This window comes from Myotis nattereri (assembly GCF_964212035.1).
Source record: "Myotis nattereri genome assembly, chromosome: 12".
Taxonomy (NCBI): domain Eukaryota; kingdom Metazoa; phylum Chordata; class Mammalia; order Chiroptera; family Vespertilionidae; genus Myotis; species Myotis nattereri.
The window spans coordinates 35,499,939-35,526,118 of record NC_138087.1 but is presented as its reverse complement, the minus strand read 5'-3'; the positions used below and the strand labels follow the sequence as shown (position 1 = coordinate 35,526,118).

The following is a 26,180-nucleotide window of genomic DNA, read 5'->3' as shown; positions in this document are numbered from 1 at the left end:
TTCTTTTAAGTGGTAGTAGTGGGTAGGGTACTATATCTAACCCAGCCGTGGGCAAACTACGGCCCGCGGGCCGGATCCGGCCCGTTCGGCTGTTCTATCCGGCCTGCGGAGCTGAAAGAACGGAGGCTTCTCTTGCTCTCCCCTCTGCTCCTTCACCAGCAGCAGTGTTAACATGTATTAGTTCACACAAACACTCCATCCATGCTTTTGTTCTGGCCCTCCGGTCCAGTTTAAGAACCCATTGTGGCCCTCGAGTCAAAAAGTTTGCCCACCCCTGAACCCCTCTTATCCATGGGTGATATGCTCCAAAAACCCCAAATGGATTCTTGAGACCACTTAGAGCAGCGGTTCTCAACCTGTGGGTCGCAACCCCTTTGGAGGTCAAACGACCCTTTCACAGGGGTCGCCTAAGACCATCGGAAAACACATATATAATTACATATTGTTTTTGTGATTAATCACTATGCTTTAATTATGTTCAATTTGTAACAATGAAATTGGGAGTCACCACAACATGAGGAACTGTATTAAAGGGTCGCGGCATTAGGAAGGTTGAGAACCACTGACTTAGAGTATCAAACCCTATGCATACTATGTTTTATCATACGCATACATATCTATTAAAAATTTTAATTTATAAATTACAGAAAGTAAGAGGTTAACAGTAACTAATAGAACAATTACAACAATATAGTGTAATAAAAATTACATTAATGTTGTCTCTCTCAAAATATCTTATTGTGCTGTAATCAGCTTTTCATTTAAAGGAAGCACTTTGAGGCTTGTGCTGGCAAATCTGAATTGCAAGCATCACTAGTCTTTGCTTTGGGGCATTATGTAAAATAAAGGTAACTTGAACACAAACACTGTAATACATGGCTACTAAGTGACGAGTGGGTGGGGAGTGTATACAGTGTGGATATCCTGGGAAAAGGGATGATTCACGTCCTGGGTGGGATGGAGCCAGACAGCGTGAGATTTCATCACTCTACTCGGAATGGCATGCCCTTTAAAACTTACGACTTGTTTCTGAAATTTTTCATTTAATATTTTCGGACTGCCATTGAACACAGGTAACTGAAATGGCGGAAAACAAAACTGCAAATAATGTAATTTGTGGTACCTGTTCCCTATCTGCTTTACAGAACTATAATATGTATTTTTCTAGAGTTTGGATAAAAGCAACAATGATAATAGCTAATAGGTACTGGACAGTTACTATGTGCTAAGCAGTGTTCTAAGCATTCTGTGTGTCATTCAATCAGAAAACCAATCTTATTGAGAGGAAAATAAATTTGAGTAAAAGGAATAAGTACCATTTCTATTTGTAAATATTCCATTTAAATACAGGTTGGCTATGCAGATAGTCAGAGGGATGGCATAAAGCATGGCCAATATATGACTTAAGAACAGAGACATTAAATGCTGCCCACCCTTACTTTTTTATGTACTGTAGTACCTTAGTACACTTCACAACGATAGACCCTAGACCGCTCCTTGACCAGTGGCAGAGGCAGGTGTTGCACTGCATTGTTCCTGAAGTGCATCCACCTCTCACAAAACTTGCTAAGCACACTGTGCCTTTTCCCATGCATGCTGATAAGCATTTATCCCCCTTTCTTTTCAATAGTGATTAGGTTCCCTTTCTGCCATCTCTCCTACAAGACACAAATAGGACTTTTACTAAATCCCCAGGGAAAGGTTCCAAGGGAGATGATAAACCCCTGACTTAGGACATAGTTACACGTCAACAGACCTCTAGGGTGAGCTGGCGGGTAGTCAGAGCAGAGGCCAGACCTGAGCAGTTACCTTCCCTGGGAGAACAGGACCGGAGCCCAGAAGCAAAGCCCAGGTGGCAACTAGAAATGGTGGCACGAAAGTGATGCCAGAGCAGCCTTGAAATTCAGGCAGGAAAACTCAGATAAGACACCAAGGAGGCAGTTATAACTGCTGATGAATCAGTGCCTGCTGTCCAAGCAGCCTTAATTGTTCCAGGCACTCAGGGCACCGGAACAGGCCAGTCATTCTTTGACAATATGAGGAAGACACTGTAAGAGCCAGTGATCAGAAACAGTGCTCTGGGCCCCTGGAATGAGTCAATTCCACAATAACCTTCTCTTCAGCACCTGCAACGTGCTCTCTTATTACCATTAATAGTAAAACATAAAAAATCTAATTCAGTAACGTCCTTCATTTTAACGTTTTATATACTCTTCTTCTCATTTATTTTCAGCGCTCACACATGTATAAAAAAATAAATATTTGCTATGATTACAAACACCCTGAAAATACCCACTTTCTATGTTCTTTACTCTTCACCTGAAAGAGACATAACTACTTCTATCTCTCTTTCCTTGGAAGGTAATTCAGTTGAAGCAGAAAGTCAGAACTTTGGGCCCAGAAGTTTGGTCCATGACTTCCTAATCACAGAAGGTTTTAGTTCCTCATTTGAGAAATTCTGTCCTGATTCTCTGTCTTGCCACCCATCTTTTTCCTAAAACCTGCTTGGGGTCCATACACAACAAGGTAGATCCAACCTTTCCTTTTCACACCCCATTTTAGTGCCTGCAGAATAACATAAAATGAGGGGAAAAAGAAATAATAGTAAAAAGACAATCCTAACTTTGCCCTAAGGAAATAAAACTACAGTTGCCCAGTGTCACTATTTTCCTCTCCTCCTCAAAAGTTGTGGAATTGGTTTTATTCACCCACAATAATATTTTTACAGCAAAAACTTGTACATATTGTAAAACTGAATAACTCAGCTTAATCTTGTATGAAAACTAACATGAATATAAAGGAATATGTAGAAAATTGAAGCACCAAATTAAGCAGCTTTCAAACATAAAAAGTCATTAACATGAGCAGCATACATACAAAAGTGCCCCGTGCTGGCTGGGAATAGGAATTTTAATTTTCTTCAGTTGGGTGGTTATAAGATTTCACTCTTAATCAAAATATGTGCAGTGCCACTAGAGTACTGGTGGGAAGACATGCTTACTATCCATCTATAGTTTTTCTATAGCGAGGAATAGAATTATATCCTATAGGGAAACTCTTCTTTGCTTTTTCACTACTTGATTTAGTTTTATTATCTTTGTAATTATTTATTTTAAGTACCAGAATAGTGTTATTCCATTTATCATTGTATATACATACAGCAGATCAACCACAGCCTTAAATTGTCTTGTGGACAGATTTCCATCACATTGTTTTTAGATAAAAATTTTGCTCCAATTTGTAAATTCTTTTAAATTTTAATTTTACTGAAGTATGAAAGACATTTGAAGTATAAAATTGTGAGACATTTAAAATGTACATCATGGTGATGTGACATACATATCCACTGTGAAAGGACTCCCCCCTCCCAAAATCTGGTTAATTAGGAGTAATTCTTTTTGTAACTCCTATCAGTCAAAATTAAGATCGTGTTTTGCTAGAAGTCACATTCCTACATTTTATGATCCGGAGCAATGGTTTTCAAAGTGTGGTTCATTGATTGGCAGCACTCGTGACATCTGAGAACTTGCTAGAAACATGTAGCAGTAATTCAAATTCTTCAGACTCACTCAGACCTACTGACTCAGAAACTCTGGGGGTGAGGAACAGCAATCTGTATTTTCACGGGTTTGCCAGGTGAGTTAATACACACTAAAGGACTGGCTCATGATCAGGGAGGGCCGAATCTGTAGATTTAACTATCAGTTTCTACAAAAGTGAAAAATGAGGCTTGTTCCTATGCTCATTGATTCTGCAATCCAACTACAGTAGGTGGATAAACCACAGATGCAAGAGATGTTACATGAACAATACAGGATTCTGACAGCAGTTCAAGGCAACATCAGAAAGATGTTGTTGCCAAATGTTTCCCTATAAATCGCTTCTGTTGCCCCATTCTACCACCTTCTGTCCACCACCAGTTTCATGCTGTTCTGTCCCTTTTTCACCCCTGGTAAATTTCAAACAAAGCCAAAATTTTGAAGTAATAACTGTTGCATGTTTTATAATGCTCTATAACCATTTATATAGATTATGGACATTTATATAGATTATGTTATTTGATTTTCAACAATTCTCCTATAAAGTTTAACCAATTGGGAAATTTGTGTGCCAATTAAGAACATTCTAATGAAGCCCCTAAATTAATAACCACTTTTTGAGAGTAGATTATATGAGGCAGTTTTATAGAAAATTATTTCTAACCCCTACAACTCTGCAAGTTGTCCCAAGATAGCAAATATATTAACTTAAGAATGTAGAAAATGTTTTAAAACATATCCCATGAAATTACATTAAAATGAAACATTAACTATTTCACAAAGTACGTTAAATCCTGTATAAATTTAATATGGTGCTATTTATTACAAAAAGTGATGCTATTGTAATAGAGAAGCCTTCATTTCTCAGTAATGAGGGGGGAGAGGAGGGAATGACAATATATGACTTCAAAAGTTCCTGCTCTAAAAATGTATTTATTTTCATTCTACAATTCCCTATAATATATGAATATAACACTTTTTCCCCCTGAAAGATCTAAAGTTACATTCAGAATTGGGATAATTCAATAGCTCTAAAAACATGGTAATTATTTCAAAACCCAATAGAAGTGGTACCAATAAAATTCCCTCATTCTTTCAGATCTCCTTGTTCCAGCTGCATTAGCTCCTCACTTGATGATGGTGTTCTGTGAATCTCAAACATCTCAACCACACTGGTCTCTACGAGGTCTTCATGGCTAAGACCATTTGCAAAGCTTATGTTGTACTGAGCCTCTAGTACAGTTTTGATCTGGAGGGAACCGTAACTTTTGTGATCACTCACCAGACAGATCTTCCATACAGCGTTCTTTGATAGTGAACAGACTCTCTGTCAGGACCAGGCACTGGCCCAGGCTGTCCATGATATTGCAGACAACTGTAGGCTTATCTGCTTCATCCCTTCATCCAGGGAGCTGATGAGAATATCTACAAGGCATTAAACCTTAAAAGTGGCATTCACACCTCGATCTACTGGCTATGATATTTCTCCCTTGGATGATCAGACAATTACCTGAATTTACAGGCTGGCCAAGACAGTACTATCTGAGGTACAGCACTTTTGAACAAAAGGACAGACAATATAAGTGAGCCCTGATTGAGAACTGTCCAGACTTCCTGTTAGATCACTAAATCGCTCTCAGGTTAGCCGAGGAGCCGGCCTGGGGAGCCCCGGGATTTCCAAGTAGATAAATAAACACCTCGCTTTTAAAATCACCTTCAGTAGGGCCTCAAGTGATATTTGGCTGCTTTAGCCTAGGGTACTATTTTCTCCCACAGAAATAAAAGTCTTTTCAGGCATTCCTTTCCAGTCAAACTCCAACTTGTCAACTGAAAGGTTTGTTTCAATAAGGGAAGCCAACATGTTAGGAGACTCACAAGAGCTGTACGTGTCAGAACTGCCATCTTCCCTGTTCATCTTCATGCTCTGCCAACTACCCCTCTCCCAGAGTCTCACAAATCCTTTTCTGCTACCCACTAAAAGTTTCCATTTCAAAGTCATGACTTCTTCAAAACATGAGTCCTCAATGGTAGCTTCTAAAAAATCATGGTGCTCCTTGCTAAACTACTTCTGATCCTATGCCCATATATACTGAACAGGTGTCCATCAAAATATTTTTATTGTAAATCAATTTGCTAGCACTTAAAAGTCTAAGTGCTTGACAATCATTAAACAAATATTTTCTCAATTCTGTATAACAGAATGTAAAGGGAATGACTCCAAGTACTTTTGCCACTAAGCCAAGTCTTAATCTTTGTCAAATTGCCCTAACACTTCAGATTTTACATGTAACTAATTGATAAACAGTTTCCTTTTCCTTTGGCATCCCTCACTGTTTGGCTTCTTTCCACAGATCTTTAGCACAGGTTTGAAACTGGTGTGAACACGTGCTCCTGGCAAGTGGATTTTTAGAACTTTAAAAGGAAGAAGAAAGGCTTAAAATTATTGTGTTTTTTTTAGTTTTTCTTTCTGTCTTGTTTTGTTCTGTTTGTTGCCTACATAGGAAAACAGAAGGCATAACCAGTTTTTTAAAAGAAAAGGCAAGAAGAAAGAAAGTAAAATAGAACCTGAGGGAAGCAGGAATAAAAAAAAGAAATAGGGAAGATAAACTTTCACAGTTATAAGCTTACTCAAGGAGTACAATTCCAGGAGAAAGGAAGATGGCCACATGCCTGTTTCAAATGCCTGTCCCCATAGTTGCAGAAAATGCAAATCAATCTGAAGATACTCTGTTGATACTGTGGTAACTTAGACTCTTTGCCAATTATGGCACCTCATCCACATGAGCTGGAGGCTCAAAATTAAGAGCTCAAAATCTTTTTTGAGACCCAAAGGAGAAACAGACTCATGTACACAGAGGAGACTGGTGGTTGCTGGGGAGGTGGGTAGGGAGGGGGGACTGGGAGTAAGAGGTGAAGGGATTAAGAAGTACAAATTGGCAGTTACAAAACTGTCACAGGGATGTAAAGTACAGCATAGGGAATAGAGTCAATAATATTATGACAACTATGCTTGGTGCAGGTTGAGTACTGGAAATATCAGGGGACCGTTTTTGCAAAGTATATGATTGTCTAACTACTATGCTGTATACCTGAAATCAATACAAAATAATATTGAAAGTAAACTGCAATTGTAAAATAACTATAATAATTTTTTAAATGTATCATGTGCAAAGAGAGGAATTATTTGGAATGACAAAGCCATTTCAAACTAAATCTCTTAAAAATTTTAAAAACACTACCAGAAATATAAAAATACACACCAAGACAAAGGTGACTCCTAAGTTTTGAAAATGAGCCACACAGATGTATGCTACACACAGCAAAGACAGTGATCTCATTGCTTTCCAAATCCATTTCCAAGAGATTTAAATGAACAAGACTATCCCATCACCAGAAAATATATTAGATGTTGGGCCATTTTGCAATTGGTTTGGGTTAGATTTGATTCTTAACTGTTGTGTTCCAGGTCTTTAGTAAAATCATGAATTTATAGACTGGAGAATTAGAGGGCCCTGGCCAATAGCTCAGTTGGTTGGCGTTGTCCTGTACACCAAAAGGTTGCAGGTTTGATTCCCGGTCTTGGCTCATATGGGAGGCAACTGATAGATGATTCTCTCTCTCTTTTCCCCTCTCTCTAAAAAAAAAATCAATAAAAACATATCTTTGGGTGAGGATTAAAAAAAATAGTGCTATATTGGCTGTTTTAAACTGATTGTTAACTTAATGTGCTAAAATAAATGTTCATATATCAAATATGTGGCAAATCAAACAGACATATGTACAAACAAAAGCTGGTCAAGCTAGTCACGCTTTTTTCATGTATATATCTAATACAAAATATTTATGTGTGCTGAAAACATTGTACATTGACATATTTCATGTGTATAGATGTACCTGTACCACAAACCTCTGTAAGATTTGTTCAGCCCTTCAGATAAGGTTTAATCCCATGTCCCAGGTTCTCAAAACGCAGCTGTGTTGGTCTCCGAGAGTAAGTAGCCAAAGTAACTGATAAAGGGCCACTGACTCTTGGTGTCTTGATGACTGACCTTCTTGAAACACTGTATTTGCTTAATGCCCTTTCCCCTGCCTTTGGACCAACTGGGAACTGTAGAGTTTATCAAGTTACACAAGCATGTCTTTCTCTTATTCCACTGTTATGCATCAGTAAAGTCTTAATTCTTTATGGCTTATTAGAACATTTAAAAAGAAAAAAAAAGTCTGCTGCCAAAACCTGGCCCTGGAATCAGATGGGGGTGGGAGTGGGATTTGTAATCCACAGACAATAGAAAATTCTCATTGCCTGAAATGGAGCCGGTGGGACATTTACTATCAGAGTCACAGCATGACAATAAGGGCTTTCCAAACATGAGGATGCTAATCAGTTATGTTTGCAGGGGTACATCATCACTATGAGAGTGAAAGATGCATAAAAATCCAAGTTAAGAAAGTAAATGGGGGAAAAAAGCTTTCTTATTGCAAATTAATCCTTTCTTATTTTTCACTACACACATGACATTTTCCAAATATGGAGTCATCTATTATTCAAACCCAGGCAGAAGGATATGGGTCTAGGGGTCTGGGAATGCCATTCTATCTCCCCCCACCCCTGCAATGGTTAACAAACAATAATGGACATTCTTATAAGTTGGTTTACTGGTACGCTATTTTTCTTAGAAACCTGGAGCTTCCTTTTAAAATGCAAAGAAGACAATGACTGTTCCATTAAGAAATCTGTTATCTGCTTAAGGGGGAAGCATTTCCTTTGAGTCTATATCAGTTAATAAATTTGAGATACTTGGGAAGGTTGGGTGCATTGAACTTTTGGCAGAAACCCAGAACTAAAAGAGTTAATGCATTATTTTACTTTGTTTATTAATGAGAAAAAAGTCTGCTGCCAAACTGTGCTCAGAATTCAGACAGGACAGTATGGAGGGTGATAATTTGTAGTCCACTGATAAAGCAAAATACAGACGATATTAGAAGAATTTCTTTCATGTGAGCATTCCCTTTAACCAGAGTGAAGGTGCCTAGAGAAAATCAGTTGATGTGGTTGGGTCTGCCTTTGCTGTCATTACCTGGATAGAGTTCGGGCCCGGGCCCCGGGGAGCATCCCACTGCCCCATCAGTGGCAGCATCTTGTGGGGACGTGGCTGACTGCAGGGGCTGCACGGTGAGGCAATCTGTGAGCAAGTCAGGATGGAGCTCTGCACTGGACCGCAACTAAGAAAAGGAGAAAACAGAAGACAGATGGAAAGGAAAGCTGTTACTTGGGATACTGTCCTGGAATGGCATCATGCCCTAAGGTTCAATGCAATTCAATCCACAAATATTTATCAAGCAACAACTATGGGCTTAAGAGAGTCAATAAAAGGGTCAGTTTTTTAATCCTCATAACACCTGGCAGGTGCTTCAGGAAAAATAGTGTGGCTACAGGCAGATTTGACCTTAGTCCTGTTATTCTGACTTCTGAGAACTCAACTGCCTATTACATTTCCTTGTATTTGCTCTGTATCTTATCAGAACTTGTAGCGATAACAGAACAAACTCAAGTATATTTAGTCCAGATTGGAAAGTGCTTTTAAAATACAGAGATATCACTATGAAAATATCTTGGAGATAATTCAGAAATGTCCATTGAGATTTGGTGCCTATAGATATTACATGACAGGAAAATACACAAGTTAAATTTTAAAATATTATGGAACATGGTTAAAAGAAAACCAATGTCATTAACAGAAACAGAATCCCAACAGTAAGTTACATAACAAAAAACATTTAGATGGTCATTTTATCACAATAACAAAATAAAGTCTTTATTTATTAGAGTACAAAAAAATCAAATCATCAGAATGTTGGAATAAAATCTAGGTGAAAAGTTACCTGATCTCTTTATGAAAAAGAATTCTGTAAATATAATTTGAATAGGAAAAAATCACAATGTGAGATTGTTACATAAAAATATCTTCTGCTTATATAAAAATACAATATCTTAAAAATCTAGCAATGTATTTGTTACAGATATTGCAAGTAGTTACCGTCTCCAGTGTTTAAAGGAAATACATGTTAATATTGTCTTTATCAAGACAAAACTAAACCTTCAGACCCAGGCTGGAGTATACTTATGCATCCAACAAATATTTATCGTCAGACACACCTCTAGACTCGAGGAATCCCATGTTAGGGAAAGTATACTCCAGAGCGGAATAATAGTGCAGATAAGAAAGACAGTGAGGATGGAGGAGGGAGGGATGGCAATTTTAGAAAGGAAATCAGAGAAAACCTCTTGGACATGACACTTGCAAAAAGCTTTGAAAGAAGCGAGGGAGTGAGCCATACAGACATAAAGAGAGGAAGAACCTGTCTGCCTTGTGGTGTGCCTGGATTATCTGAGGAACAGTAAGGCTGGAGTGGTGTGAGCCTGGGGCCTAGAGAAGAGAAACAGAAGATGAACCAGAGATGTAGTGGGGAGAGGGAGTATGTTTAGTGTCCCTCTCATCCTCCTTCCCAGATTAGACAACCAGGAAAGGTCCTTCCAGATCAGTTAAAGCTCTTAAATCATCTCTGGTCTAGGAATTACCTAATGATTAAGGTGGGAGGCACACAGCAGAATCTCCTGGGTGGGGACTGCCTCACCCCGCAGCCTTGGCATAAACATGACTTTAAATAGGCAAAACAGAATGACAATAAACATTAAAAAAACATACAGCACACTTAAAAGAAATGCAATATTAAAGTTTTTAACTTATTAAGTTAATAAAACCTTTAAAAAAGTAGTGGTAGCTAAGGTACAGTGAGAGAGGCATTCTTTTTTTAAATTTGTTTATTATTAAAAGTATTTCAGATGTCCCTCCTTCGCCCCCCTCTCCCATTGACCTCCTCCATCTTAAACAATGTAGAAGTGTACATTGGTACAAACTTTCTAGATGGTATCTCACAATATTTTTCCAAAACCCATAATTTAAACCATTTGATCATAAAATTTGACTTAAGGATATACCGAGAAGAAAGGTGAAGGAAGATTTATACACAATATTCCAATGATATAGAGTGTTATTTATAGCAATAAAAATTTAGATAATGTTACTTAAATGTCCACAATTAGGGCCAATAAATGAACTTATTATCAATTTGATGGGATATTATGTAACCACTAAAATAATGCTCATGATGATAAAAGCAAAATACAAAATTATATAGACAAAATAACAATGACATAAAAACACATAGACAAAAAAACACTGTAAGAAAATGTAATCCAATATTAAAACTGATGTTTGCTCCTACTGTCATTATCATGAATTTATTTCCTCTGTTTTGTTTTTAAATACTTTCCTCTGCTTCCAAATTCTCTGCATTCCAACGACTTGTTGGAGGCTGGTGTTAAACCAATTCAAGAGTGTCAATCGGGTGTATCTTTTCCAAACTTTCCATGTAATGATGTCAGATTGATAGCTTGAAATTGATCATGGTAAGAATATATACACCATAGAAACTGGCAAATGCTAGAAACTGTGGCTTTTTTTATATAGAGAGCTGGTTAAACACTTCCATCATGCCAGCAACAATGACTCTGATCAGAAAAAAACACACACACAGAACATCAGCAAAGTTACTATTTAGAGAGCAATATTTCTTGGATCTCAAAAGCTTCATAAAGAGACAAACATATGCCCAGGTCTTAGTCCAAGAATATGACCCTAATTATAGGGGAGAAGCATTTAACACACGGAGTGAATGAGACATAATTCTATTATCATTTCCTCAGCTTTGCCTCACTGGAATCTCTGACCAAGACTGTCTGAGTTTCTGCCTAGCCCTCTCAGGGCCTTTGGAAAGTATGTTTGTTATTTTGGTACTAACCTAACACATGCTGTGTAAGGAACACTGGAAAAAAATCAAGGCTAAGAATGAGTTCTGGTGATCACTTTTAATTTATCTTCCTTTGTTAACATGTGATCTGGGGCCCACATGTTCTGCTAAGCACATACGTGATGTCTCTCTGCTTTCTATTACCAGCTACTCTAGGGTTTTGCAGTTATCAGTATGGATGAAGTCTTTCCAAGGAATTTCTTGGCCAGGGTTCCTCCTGGAGTCAAAGGCAGGCACTTCTTCCTCAGTTTCAATAAGTATTCTTGTTTTCCAAGAGTGTGATTCCATCTGACTCTGTGGTGAGAGTTAATTTGGTTTTCTCTGGGATTAGGCATGGTTCTAGAAACTGCTTCTTAAATTGAACAAGCCTTGAGGACCTTGTGCAAAATTGCCAAGGGAGAGCACTATGCATAGAAATGCAGTAATGAAATGATATGTAAGTTTACGGTCCTTCTTGCCCTCCCTCCCAGATTAGACGACCAGCAAGGGCCCTTCCAGATCATTTCGGGCTCTTCAACATTCCAGGAATGCCTCATGGGTGAGGCAGGAGGCACACAGCAGAATCTTCTGGGAGGGATGTCTTTCAATAAAATATGGTTTCATCTTTGGAGCAAGAAACTCAACTATGGATATGAAACAAATTATAAAATGTGTACTTCAAACACATCTCCTTAGCTGCTAGGAATATTAAAAAAAATGACAAAGGAAAGTTTTTCCATGGGAGATGGTCTCTCACGGCGGTTCTCGGACCTGGGCATGCACCGGCAGGCCCCGTGGAGTTGCTGACTCAGGGGGCCTGGGGTGCACTTCAAACAAGTTCTCAGGCCACGATGAGGCTGCTTGTCGAGGGAGTGCGCTTACAGAAACATCAGGCTCTAAGAATCCTGAGGAGAGCTAAATTTTTTTTTTTGTTATGAAGAGAGAAAACAAATTACGAAAATAGGAAATTATATAAAACCAACTGTCTTTAACACACGAACTTTATGTAACCGTTTCTTATTACGTCTCTCTTCAGACTTCAAAATAATAAATGGTTCCATGAGATGCATGTCTTCAAATGAATTTGGATATTTTCTTTCACAGGGATAAGAAGGGTTAAAAAATTCAATCCAGTTTAATACATGATCTTGGAGAGACACTTTTTTTTTATGGAACCTTTACTGCTCTTTATGGAAAGAAGTGAAAGTGGAGCCCACTGATTATCTAGTTTAAAGGGCTGCTGTGTTGGACAACACCAGGGACCTTTATTTGCGTTGTAATCCATGTGAATGGTGCCCCTGGAGTTCCAACTTGGCTGCCCTAACCATACCCTATTCATTCCAGAGCAGCACTGTCCTTCCTTATCTTTCTCATTCATTCATCGAACAAATCTTTCTTGGGCCTCAACCATATGCCTGGCATATGCCGGGCACTGTTCCAGAAGATTCAAATATATCAGCAATCAAAACAAAGATACTGAGTATATGTTCTGAAGGACGGAGTAAACAGTAACAAATTAACTAAACAAGTAAATTGTATAGAAGTTGGTAAGTGCTATGGGGGAAAAAAAAGAAAAAATAGAGAAGGACTAGGTGGGATTGGAAATGTTGGGGAGAGTGGAGGCCTGGTTAAGAAAACATATTCAAGCAAAGGCTTGAAGGAGTTGAGGAAATTAAGTGCATATCAAGGAGGAACTGCAAGGAGGCCGGGTGGCGGAAGTGGGGTGTGAGAAAGAGAAACACAAGAAATGAGGTCTGACAGGTGGGGTGGGGGTCATGCAGGACCCCACAGCCTTCAATTAGCACTTCGGCTTTAGTGTTAGTGCAGCAGGGAACTCTTTCTTGTAAGGTCTCCACCATTTGCTTCTTGGGAGACTCATCTCATCCCCTGTTACTATCCACAGCCATAGAGGCACTTTGCCTCCCCTTCTCTGAGAGCCCACAGTGAGCTGTGAGGTATGGACACACTGAGGTTAGTCCTGTGTCAACTTGGCTGGACTGCATTACCCAGTGTTTGATTGGGTAATTGGGTAGTTACTGTGAAGGAATTCTGTAGATGGAGTTGACATCCAGAGCCAGTTGACTTTAAGTAAAGGAGATTATCTTCTAGAATCTGGGAGGGACTCATCCAACCTGTGAAAGGCCTTAAGAGCAAAAAACCTACGGTTTCCCTCAAAATCAAATTCCTCCTCTGCACTGCAGCATCAGCTCCTGCCAGAGTTCCCTCCCTACAGATTTCTTACTCACTGTCCCCCACAGTCACATAAGCCAATTTCTTTCTTTGAAATCAATTAATTTATCTCTCTTTCCCTCTCCCCAAAGCTGGTTCTCTGGAAAATCCTGATACAGGATGCACTTTGAAAGGCAATACCATAGGATGAGTATTTCAGGTCAGGAAAAAAAGACCATTATGCACATAAATCCCACAGCAAAGGGCTGGATGTGCACAGTCACCACGACACACACTTAAAGACTGCACTTCAACTCAGCAACCATATACAAAATCCCTACCGTGTGCTCAATACCAGGTGTCTCATAACAGCAACCCTAGGAGGTGCATACTGTTGTGGTTTCCAATGTAGCGATGAAAAGCTAGAATGACGCAGCCAGCCAAGGTCAGGCTTGGATTTGGGTGTGTCAACCCAAAGTCACGCTCCCTGAGTGTGTTATACTGGCTAAAGAAAGAACCCATCCCAATATTCTCCTTTCCCAACACACACACACACACACACACACACACACACACACACACACACCTTTCCTCTTAGGACATTTTTGTACTTTAGCCGTAAACCCATCGGTTGATCTTGGTCTAATTGGAAAAAGAGCAAAGGCCCCCCACATCCTCTGGAAATGTTCCCAGTATATCTCATTACCACTGTGCAGGCCCTGACACCATGTCCTTTAGGGGAAGGGGTATCTGTAGGAGCAAAGAGGGAGAAACAGAATGGACCACTGCTGTTTGGTGGCCACTGTTCCTCCTCTTCCCACTCCCAGGGCTTTGTCAGCTGGTTTGGTCCTGGGCCAATAACATGAATACCAGCAGTTGAGAAAAATAAAGCATGGCACACATTGTTCCTTAACATCTACATATAACCACAAACACAGGTGGCCCCAGGACACCTGACCTGATATGATCTTGACTCAGGGGCATCTCTGACTGCAGCACCCCTCCCCAAGAGGAGATACATCACTTCATCTCTTCTGATTCTCTATTCCCTGCTCCTCCCTTGGATCTTCCTCCTCCTCCCTCCCCCATCTCTGGAAGCTGAGCCAGACCGAGTGGGATGGCACACTTCTCCGTGCTCCCCCATGGGTTTGACGTGGGGTCAGCAAGGGCCTCTGTGAGGAGAGGATATTATGGGCTGAGACCTGAATGAAGAGAGAGAACAAGCCATGCAGCCAGAGCATTTTATGCAGATGGAGCACAAAAGGGGAAATCTAAGGCAGGAACAAGCTGGTGGCTTCTAAGAACAGTTACCTGAGAGGGTGAGCAAGGCAGCAAAGAGAAGGGTGTGAGGATGGGATCAGAGCAATAGCCAGAAGGCAGGCCGTGTCCAGCCTCTAGCACAGGAAGATTTAGTATTTGATTTCATTGCAGCAGCAAGCGAATGGGAGGGTGTGAATGGAAAGTTACTGTTTTGTCTTATACTTTAAATAAAAATAAAATAGCTCTGCTTATTGTGTGGGGAACAGGTGGGAAGAGGTCAGGAAGACCCAGTAGAGAGTTACTTAATAATCTAGATGATACATGCCAACAGCTTGAAGTCAGAGGTGGTGAGAGGCTGTCAGGCTGCGTTTTGAAGGTGGAGCTGAATGAGATGTGGAATCTGAGAGAAACTGGGGAATCAAGGATGGCCCCAGCTTTGGGCAAGAGGAACAGCAAAGGAGAAGAGAGGAGTAGGTTGGAGGTATATTAGCAGGTTAGTCCAGGGTGTGTTAAGTTTCAGATGACCCAAGGACATCCAGGTGGCAGCTGGAGATCAGAGGGCAGGGTCAGGGACAAGGATGGGGCTGGACCGCTAATAGTAACCTGTCTACTATAAAGGCTATCTACCCTCACCAATCCATCTTGGGATTTCAGAAAGTCTCTCCTAAAATTGAGTTTATTATGCCATACTCAAGAAAGAAATATTCTCTCCTTCTGTTTGGCATACCAGTCCCAAAAGACTAGGACAAGAAGCCTCTGTGTTGTGATTCCCCCACATACCAGGGACAGACATTTCCTCCAGGCCTCCACAAAGGCCCCTGCTCCTTTCAAGAGCACTGCTCTGCTTTTTGCAAGCATTGCTTTATTTTGTGGTTCACCCCTCCTGCCTGGAGTGGCTGCCTCCTGTTCACCCCCTGAATGGAACTCCTTCCGACCAGGCCAGTCCACATGGGGTACAGGGAGAGCTGCAGTCTATATTCAACAATCCTGCATCTGGACACATGCATTGGTTTTATTTCCTGTTAGGATTTTCTTCTGCACAGCAGTGTTGTAAAGTCCACAGGACCTGGCAGGATGGGATTAATATCCGGGCAAACTGTTCAGTGCCAACTGGATTTGTAAGAATGATACACACATGCCGAAACCGGTTTGGCTCAGTAGATAGAGCGTCGGCCTGCAGACTGAAAGGTCCCAGGTTCGATTCCGGTCAAGGGCATGTACCTGGGTTGCGGGCACATCCCCAGTGGGAGATGTGCAGGAGGCAGCTGATCGATGTTTCTCTCTCATCGATGTTTCTAACTTTCTATCTCTCTCCCTTCCTCTCTGTGAAAAATCAATAAAATATAAAAAAAGAAAAAAAAAGAATGAGACACATGTCTTTATCTGAAGGAGGTGACAATCGCTAGTGGTTTGCAGATGTGTCTAAGAAATACAATGAGGTCCTGACTGAATTACCCTCCGAATGGAGAATTTTTAAAGATAACAGTAACTACAGCAGAGAGGCTGCTGATGCTCCGCCCAGATCCCCTCTGGCCACTTTGCATAGCTCTGTGCTGGCCCCTCCCCAGCTTTGGTGTGCCCATCCCCAGCTCTATGCACTTAGCCACAGCTAGCACTTCCTACACACACACACACACACACACACACACACACACACACACACACACACACAGTGACTACCTGGTGCTCCTTTGCCTTGAAGTACAATAAACTCGGAGTAAGTTATGCTCCAGAGCTCCCACTCCTGCCTAATGTCCCCCCTTACCCTCATTCCTTATCAGATTCTCCAGGGAGCACTTCTTTAATAACTCACACACACCTGAATCTTTTTTTCACAGTCTGCTCCAGGAGCACCTGACTTGGTGAGCCAATCAGCATCTCTTCCAGGATGCTCAGATGCACACTCCCCCTGCTTTTCAGTCCCTGATGTGCCCACATGAGAGGGGTACAGTAATCAGGTGTTTGATGAAAGTGGGGTGTTCTGACATATTATGCATAACACTAAAAGCATAATTGTGGAGGATACATAAAAAACAAAACCATCATTTACAAGAATAGTCAGCATTCAAAGGGGCTTCAGATATCACCAGAATTAAACCTTTAACTTATGTAAGACTTTCCAACAGGAACCCCAGTCAGTAGCTCTCAGACTTTGCTTGATTCCCTGCAGTCATGGACCACTTCTTCATCTTGGCAGCTAACTTTAATTTTATACAGTTCTAGTTGTCGGGAAGCTTTTATGCATGCGGAGTCTTGATCTAGCTCTCAGCAACTATGAGAACTGTATGCATCTGTCTAAGCATAAACCTGCATTAAGGCTCATGGACATACCGGGAAGAAATGGGACAGCTCTGAGTCTCAGAAACCAAGCTATGAGTCTTTGAGTGTTAATGATCCTGATCTTCAATGACCCATTATAGGGCTTAATTTTTATCCAGGTACAAGAGGACAAATTGGCTCCTTAGCTTCTGTACAATCTCCCATTATGAAATATTTGTTCCAAATGATAGTTTTTCAACGTTGATAATGAAATCACCCATCAGGGCTTGACAAGACTCCTTCATTTGGAAATTTGAGCTGTTTCCCTAACAATGCAGGAATTTTTCCTAATATATAAAAAAAAGGCACCGTCAATTGTGATTTTTATTTGTTGTTTTGTTCAAGACTATTCTGTTAATGTTTATAAGCTCTTGAAACAAGAGACAGAAATTCTACTCCCATCATTTTCTCATTTCAGATATGACTGAATAATCGTCCAAGATTAAATGAGTCAAGTGGAAATAATTAGGAGAGGGAAAGGGGCCCAGATTCTTCCATGTTCAGTGCTATTACATTCTATTCCAAGAGCAAAGGCACTCTGTGAGCCTGCAGTGAGACACACTTCCAAAGAAAATGAGGCACAATCAAATGCCTTTTGTTTTCCCTTTCTCCAATGAGTATAGTCTATCTGGACATAAACATTTATGCATCACCTTGTAGCGATTTTCCTTTGTTCTCCAGAAATCAAATGCCACCAAAATATATTTCTGGAGAAACTCAGCCAGAAGGAGAGACAAGTAGGCTTTCTCCCCAGAGGGTTAGGTTTAGCACCAGAACATTCTCATCAAGCGTTCTCTATGACACATGGAGCAATGTGGCTCTCAGAGAATTAACTCATTGCCCAAAGGCTTAAAAATAATTACAATGAGTTAACCTATTATATTAATTGCAATTAATTTCCAGTTGAATTTTAAAATTCTCCCTGTAGGAGATTCTTTAGCACTGACATTTATGAAGTGGCGTTGGCCTATCATAGGTAATTAATTTCCCACAATCTGCTATCAAATTCATTTCCTTTGTGAATAACCAATTGGCAAAGAGGAAAAAATATGAGGGTGAAAAACAGCATTAGGAGAAACCTTTTTGGAACTGGAGATACTGTCCAATCAGGCACCCTGAACTTCTATCTAGGGGATACCTATATGGTTAGCAGGGACTCCATAGGCCAAAATTTTTATCCAGAGCTGATTAATGAACTTACCAAAATAATTGCATTGGTACATATACTGGGGTACATCTCAATAAGAGACATGAAATATCAGTACTAGTGTAGAGACTACAATACTAGTGTTTATTTATGGGAAATGTTTACAGAAACAATTTCAAAGTAGAAAGGAACTAGAATCTAATAATCTCATGTGCCAACTCTACAGCAGTGCTATCCAACAGAGCCTCCTTCAATGACGGAAAAGGGCTGTGATGTAAGTGGCTCTTGGTAGCCACTAATAAATGCTTGAAATGTGGGTAGTGCAATTAGATAAAATTAAAAATTACTTTATCGAATTTCAATTAATTTAAACTTAAATGTATGGTATTGAACTGTGCCACATTAACCACATAACATGGTGGCAACTTAGCCTTTGTCCAAATCCCTTGAGGGCAGGGAATTCACTCCCTTACAACTCATTTCCCTCCATTGCTAAATAGGTCTAATCATTAGAAAGTTTGCTTCAAGTTGAATTGTAATCTGCTGACCCATCATTTCCACCCACTAGGGTGTATTCCTCCCCTCTTCTATTAGACCACACGGAATAACTTTGCTCACACTGTACTTTATAGTTTTTTTAAATATTTGAGAAGCCTTAAAATACTATAGAATTTCAGCCCTGAAAGGGTACGTGAATTAGTTTCTTTGTCATCCCTCCTTCAGTAGTTTTTCTCTCTAGGTTGAACACCTTTAGTTTTTTATATCTAAGAGGTACTTTAGTAGAAGGAGCTTGAGACTTTTAGTTTGACAAACTCTGATTCAACTACTGTGCGATCCTGGAGATACAGTCACCTGCTTGAATCTAGTTTCCCTTCTGTAAAATGAGGATAACGCAATTGCGCTCTATCTTTGTCACTTTCAGAACTAAATGAGGTAGGATTCACAAAGCAGTTGGCACACATAAGACACTAATGTGTCAGTCCCTTCTCTCCCATGTAGCTTATTATTCCATTCACCACCCCAGTTTCTCTCAGCACTGGACCTCAATGGCCAGTGAACAAATGATATCTCAATCCTAATGCAGTGAACCAGCTGTCTGACCAGGACAAAGTATAACAGAGCAAACACATTCCTTGTTCCAGACTTTCTACCTCTACTGATGCAGCCTAAAGAGTCTATTAGAACCCTCTGGGTTCTTACGCATAGCTTCACAAACAGAGTCTGGGGCCAAAACAGTATCCTAATCAAGATATTAGCAGAGTTTTGGAAGATAAATATTACCTTAAAAAAGACTATAGCTAGCTTTGGACTTTTGGAAAAGTCAAAAATATATTGGAAATCAATACCAACAACAAAACATTTTCAGAACACTTTGGGGATATCTCTAGATGGCCTACTTACCAAAATCTGTACTACTATCTAGCTATCCTGGACAGAGTTGGGGAGCTGAGATTCACAAGTATGTTGAAATCGGAGAGGCATTCAGCATGGACTCTTTATATTGTTATGTTTGTGAAAACACGGTTTCCTCCTAAGTCAATATTATTCTAAAACTGACACTAAAAATATTTACTTATTTTTTTTCTTCTGACTGGAATATGATACATAAATGAACATAGTCAGAGGTAGATTCAAACTTCATCTGGAGGAACATCTCAAAAGCAGAATATTAAATTAAAGGATGATGTTTTTAGACAAGTAGAGAATTGTTAATATGGAATTTCACAGGGCTATGAGAAACATCCTCACTTCACCCTTTGGGGCCTGGTGAAGGGGTTGTGAGTTCCCAAAGCAAGAAGAGGGTTTACCTCTATCGTAACTTCATAAATCCCTCCTAACACTGGCTCATTGCACTAATGTGACCACACACAGTCCATCCTATCCAGTCAAGTGTGCATTTCCTTTCTATTCAAGTATCTCAAGGATTAATTAGAGCAGCCAGCTGTCTAGTAATTACTCCCCCTGTATCTTACCAACTCCTTATTGTTTGCCTTTGAATTGATTTCTGACTGCAGCCCCGCCTGTGCTATAGTTTAGGAAGAGTGGGGAGAGACTAACTGCAGAAGTCATTTTTTCCTTCCTTTCATTTAATTAAAATGAATTGTCTGCAAAAAGGTTTAAGGCTGATTTTAGTGTGCCTGAGTGCTTGGACAATTTTTTAAATGCCTACTTCTAAAAGTTGAAGGCTGTCATTTCAATGAAGAGCACTGCTCTCAGCTCTCCCATCCATCCTACACCCAACAGTCAGTTTAATTTTCCTCAAGTACATAGATGACAACATCACTCCCCTTTTAGTGGCTCTCTCTACCAAGCATTACCAACAGCCCAAACTCACAGGCTTTAACAGGCTGGCTCTCACCTAGCTGTGTGACTTCATGTCCCATGTCATTCACGTCTCATGCCATCCTTCTGGCCACAAGCCTCCCTCATCTGGAGTCCCCTTTGCTCCAGCCTGCATATCTGCCACACATTCTGCACCTTCTCCAGGCTCCAATTCAATGTCACCTCTTCACTGAAGTGTTCCCAGGTCCTTCCATTCCAAAGTCATTTCTTGCTTTTTGAACATTCCAAGAGCAACTTCTTTGTATCATTCTGATGCTACTTCTGGTTTTCTACATTGTATTATACTTATTTATAAATTATGTGTGAGTGTGTGTGTGTGTGTGTGTGTCATAGAAGACAAAAAAAAGCTCCTTATAAATAGAAACCATGTCTATTTGATCGTGCAAGCTAAAACAACACTTCTTTCCCCACCAAAGGTACTCTATAAATGTTTGGGGAAATGTGTGAATAAATACATGAATAACAAATGACTCAATAGCTCCTAAGAATTCATTAATCCATGCTTATTCTTTAGGGTAGCCCCTAAATGCAGATAAAACCCTGGGGAAAAAAGAGTGAGGTAATTTAAGCATGCCAAAATTATCAACTAAGAATAAAATTGGAATTAGCCAAGTGAAACCTTAACAGAAGTTTTTTTTTGTTTTTTTTTGTGTTTTTTTTTAAAAAAAGAAGACATTTGGGAAGTTTATTTCCTTATAATATTCAGTCCCCACTGATGCCAAGTTTTACTAGATAATACTATTCACAATTATATATCGCTGTTTGGAATGTGCAAATGAGCAATCCTTCCAATAGGAAATGCTAATTCATTACATTTATACTTCGTATCTCTCATTCATCTGGAAGGGCTGGGAACAAATCCAATTTTCTACCATGCTTTTAAAGATTCAATGTCTAGCATATATTTTTGATAAGCAGAGCACAGAAATATCAGACTGAGTGGGCCCAGAATGAAATACTCAGGCCCTCTTTTTGACAATCTACCTACCTAAGATGAGAACCTCCATCCTCTGAGTAAATGAGCAGCAGTGGCCCCGGTCTCCCTGGTCACTACCTCACATACAGCCTTCAATACCATGCCAGAGCCATTTCCCAAGTCCTCAGGTAATGCCACCAATGCAAGAGCTAGCCTGTGGTGTTATTTTTGTCAATGCACAGAAGCGTTTTACTGAAGGTATGTCCACTCTCTCATCTGAGAACAGTACATCTTAGTGATGCATGAACCACATGTGCTCTCGATGCTTTGGTGCAATGGAGCTCTTCTCTTAGGACACTGGCAAGAAGACCTGGTTCAGAGAAGCTCTGCGGGATGAAGCCCAAGACAGGACCTGGACTCCTCCAGTCTATGGATTCCTGCAGTCTATGCAGCCTCTGCCAAAGCCATTTTCATATTTAGAATCTGCTGTTCTTCCTCTGGACACTGACTTTATTTTGTCTTACTTATTACCATCCACCCCCTGCAATGAGCAAAATCCAATCTCAATAATAATAATAATAATAAACCTTGCCCCCAAAATCTAGACTAGAACACCAGAAACCCAAGGGCAGTGTGGAAGGATGACGAGGACTGCTGGCAGCCACTCTTGATACCAGGATTATATCTCAGAAGCTCTGTCCTAGACTACACGGGTCTTGCTGGCTCTGACAGAATGAGGAGAAAGGAGACCAGGCCAAGATGTGGAAGCAGAAACAGGTGCTGTCAGCACAGCACAATGTCCTCTATGCTAGAGAACATGGTGCTATTTTTCTTCCCTGTGTCCTGCCACAAATGCTTTTATTCTCAAGTCCACAAGGAACTCCAAACACATCGTTCTGCTGTGTCTGACTCCACTCTCAAATGCTCTAGGCTAGGGCCTCATGTTGTTTTCTCTGTCATTATTATTAGCTCCCTTGGGAAGATGTTATTATTGGAAGTAGTTTCACATTCTGACACTAAAGGAAACCAGTACCAGTTGTAGCTACTCCAGATCTTTATAAAGAGCCCTGTCCACTAGAAATACACTTATCAAAGAAATACTCTCTCTATATATGTACACACTGAGGGAAAGTACCATAAAATGATATGTCTCCCTTTCATCCCCAATAATTCTCCAAAATAGAACTAGAGAAAATAGATGTGTATAATCAAACAACCAACATTTTAAGGCAGTGTGTGTGTGTGTGTGTGTGTGTGTGTGTAGGGGGGCATATTTTTGACATGACTTTAAAGAAAGAAAATTAGATATTTTTAATTTGAAATTAACAAGTCAGCACTATTTCATGTAAAAGAAAATCTTAGAAACAAAAAGTAGAGACACTAAGGAATAATAATAATCTATCCTTCTGAAAATTCTGCTTTATTATCCAGACACTAAAGCCTGTGCTTCTTAGCAGAAACCCAAGATCTGTTGAAGTGGAAAGCACACGTCTGTGTGAGACTCCCATAGTAATCAAACATCAAGGAAAGGTAGCATGTGAAACACAGGTGACTTGATTTTTCCCTCGTATTTTGAAGATCAAAGGAATATCTCTATTCTACCAACCAGACACCCCCACCCCCTAGTCTCCTACCTCCCTACTGGGGAATGAAGCAAATTCCTTGGTTTCTCATGTCATTACCACAGGCTGAAATGATGTAACAATAACAGCAAAGAGGGGTGTCCCCCTGTGCCAACTCTCTAATCAGTTTCAAAGTATGTTTTGTTGGTTCTCATTGACGCCACTCAAAGGAACTGGTCACTCATGGTCTCAAAAGTTTTACAACAAATTGTGTGAATAAATTCTTTAAACATGTCTGTCCATTACTAATCCTCTTTTGCCAACATCCCATTCAGGCAAAAATTGCAGCGCTCCACGGTCCCTGATTTATATTTCATTTTGAGAACCGGAAGTAAAGGGATTAAAGTTAAGGATTAAAACACTCTTTACTGCGTTTTTTTTTCCTTCCCAAATGGCTTCTTGGTTGCCATGCCTACTGTTCACTGGTCCTTAGCCTTGAATGTAAGTCTTTTTGCCTTAATAAAATGTTTTAAATGAGATTTCATGGAAAACAACAGACAAAATATCTTTAAGTTCAACAATTGCTCCTGAATGGAGCTAGAATTATTTTCAAAAATCTGTTTTTTTCATCCTTTTATTGGTATCCTCAAGGGTAAAATTTAAACTAGAAGATAGTACAGGAACTATCTAAAGATATACAATGCAAACTCAGAATGATGTAGCAGGGGCACGAGGAGATTACTCTGAGATAGTGAGTGGGTCATTAGCTTATAAACCCGTGTTTGCAGGAAGATTAAGGATCCTTGGGAATTTCTCAAATGTTGCAACACCACAGAACATTTTAAAGGCAAAAATGCACGTAAATGCAGTGTTGCAATTCCACATTGCAAATACCAGGCAGGAAATGAAAAACTGAGGCTTTCACCACCACAGAGTTAACTTAACCATATCAATGTAAATATCACTGGCTTGTATGCAAGTAATTAGTCTTTTGTGGTGGCAGCATCTGCACAGGAGTGTGGTCAAAGAGGCAACGGCCATGGACAGCATGTACTGTCAGGGCTCAAGATTCTGCATGTACAGTGCACACAGCTGATGCTGAGTTGGGCATTGAAAAGGAAGAGAGGCATTGACAAGTGAGTAAATACAACTGTGTTTGAGTAGTTCCTTTAAAATCACTCCCCTGACATCCATTTTAAAATATACTGCCTACATTTCTTTAAAAATCCAAGGAAATTAAATAGTAAAGCTCCATTTTAAAACCTATTCTTAAACTCCAATACTAGGATGGGCTCCAGGATAAATTGTGCAGTGATTTCTAAAGTACCATCTCATTCATTTTTCTTATTACTCCCTGATGCTGTGTTTTTCTCAGCCTTGTCATCCAATGGTTTTAAACTATTCCTTTATCTCCCAGCAACCCTATTGAAACTACCTTCCCCAGATCCAAGTATACTCATCACTTTTCACTTCTTCAGAACCCATATCCCCATTAAAAAGACCTCCCCTGCATAATATACACAGAGAACAGACACAGATGCTATCCTATATAATAAAGAGGCAATATGCAAATTGACCATCATGCCCTCGCACAAGATGGCCACCCTCATGTGGTCACAAGATGGCCACCAAAAGATGGCCAGCAGGGGAGGGCAGTTGTGGGCAATCAGGCCAGCAGGGGAGGGCAGTTAGAGGTGACCAGGCTAGCAAGGGAGGGCAGGTGCGGGGGACCAGGCCTGCAGGGGAGTGGTTAGGGGGTTATCAGGCTGGCAGGCAGAAGTGGTTAGGGGCAATCAGGCAGGCAGGCGAGTGGTTGGGATCCAGCAGTCCCGGATTATGAGAGGGATGTCCCAGATTGGAGAGGGTGCAGGCTGGGCTGAGGGACACCCCCCTCCAGTGCAAGAATTTTGTGCACCAGGCCTCTAGTATTGATATATTGATGGGTGTGAAGGGACTGCTGCATTGTCTTTGCCTAAAAAAACCCCACAATTATGCAGGGCTCTTCTGGAGACAATCCCATAACTGGAGAATGATTGTAATGGTGGCGGTTCTAAGCATTGTAACCAGCTAGTGGAATAGATAATTGTAGGTACAGGAGTGGAATTCCCAAATCAAATCATGAGATAACTGGCACAGTCCATGGGCAGGACTGTAGAATCTAAAACAAACAGGCAGGGCATGGTTAGAATTATATACAGACCCACAAGGCATACAACCATGTTTTCCAAACATCCATGGTCCTTCTTCCTGGCTTCAGTCTTTTCACTGAGAAGCCACTTTTATTTCAGGGGGACAATTTAGGACCATTCCCAGGCAGGCTGGGGTTAGTGTTGGGCTGTTCTTGCACATCTGCCATCAAGGGGAGCAAAAGGGATCTACTGTTGAGAGGCACTCTCCATGGGTCTCTCAAATTTCTCCATGTCTTGGGGGCCGAGGTACTGACTGACTTTCTGGACTATCCTTTTAAGAATGTTTTATAACAAACAGCTTTAGAAAACTGACTGCATAGTGTCTTCCTCCTAAGTAACATGCTTACATCCATTATGAAAGATTCAGGTTCCCTAAGCTCGGGATTTCCCTCTTGTAACACAATCCACTGAGTATGCAAGTGTCACCTGGCCCTTTTTGCATCACCTTGTGGGAATAGGGACTTAAGAAGCTGGCATAAGAAAATGATGATACTAGAGCTAGAGCTAGAGCTGTCTCTAACCCATGAGTCTCATGTCTTCTGCGTGTATCTTTGAAACTGTGGCATACTAACATAGTAGTCTGCTCCTAGGGTAGAGATCTTAGACCAGGTGTGGGCAACCCCTGGCACGTGTGCCAAACATGGCACGCCAGTAACTTTTGCTGGCATGCGAAGCCCTCTCTTATAATCTTCCATGTACAATTTTTTTCTTAATGTCGACTTTTTTATTTTTCAGATAAATTCAGTGTAGGTGCATCTTAGATAAATAAATAATTTTACATAACATGTATACATTAAAAAATACATGTATTTTTCATCATTACATACTGTGTTTTTGTCGCTTGAATGAATTTTATTATTTCTTCAAGGTTGTTCACATACGTAC

General features: G+C 40.3%; 1 protein-coding gene across 1 annotated transcript in view; it reads right to left on the bottom strand.

The window, feature by feature from the left end:
- GLIS3 (GLIS family zinc finger 3) overlaps positions 1-26,180 on the bottom strand; it is a gene marked incomplete at both ends in the record, with an annotated part of 431,103 nt that overhangs the window by 53,970 nt on the left and 350,953 nt on the right. Inside the window, one exon of the mRNA XM_081104158.1 lies at positions 8,618-8,762. Coding sequence (XP_080960284.1) covers positions 8,618-8,762 — 145 coding nt within the window. The remainder of the gene's footprint in view (positions 1-8,617; positions 8,763-26,180) is intronic.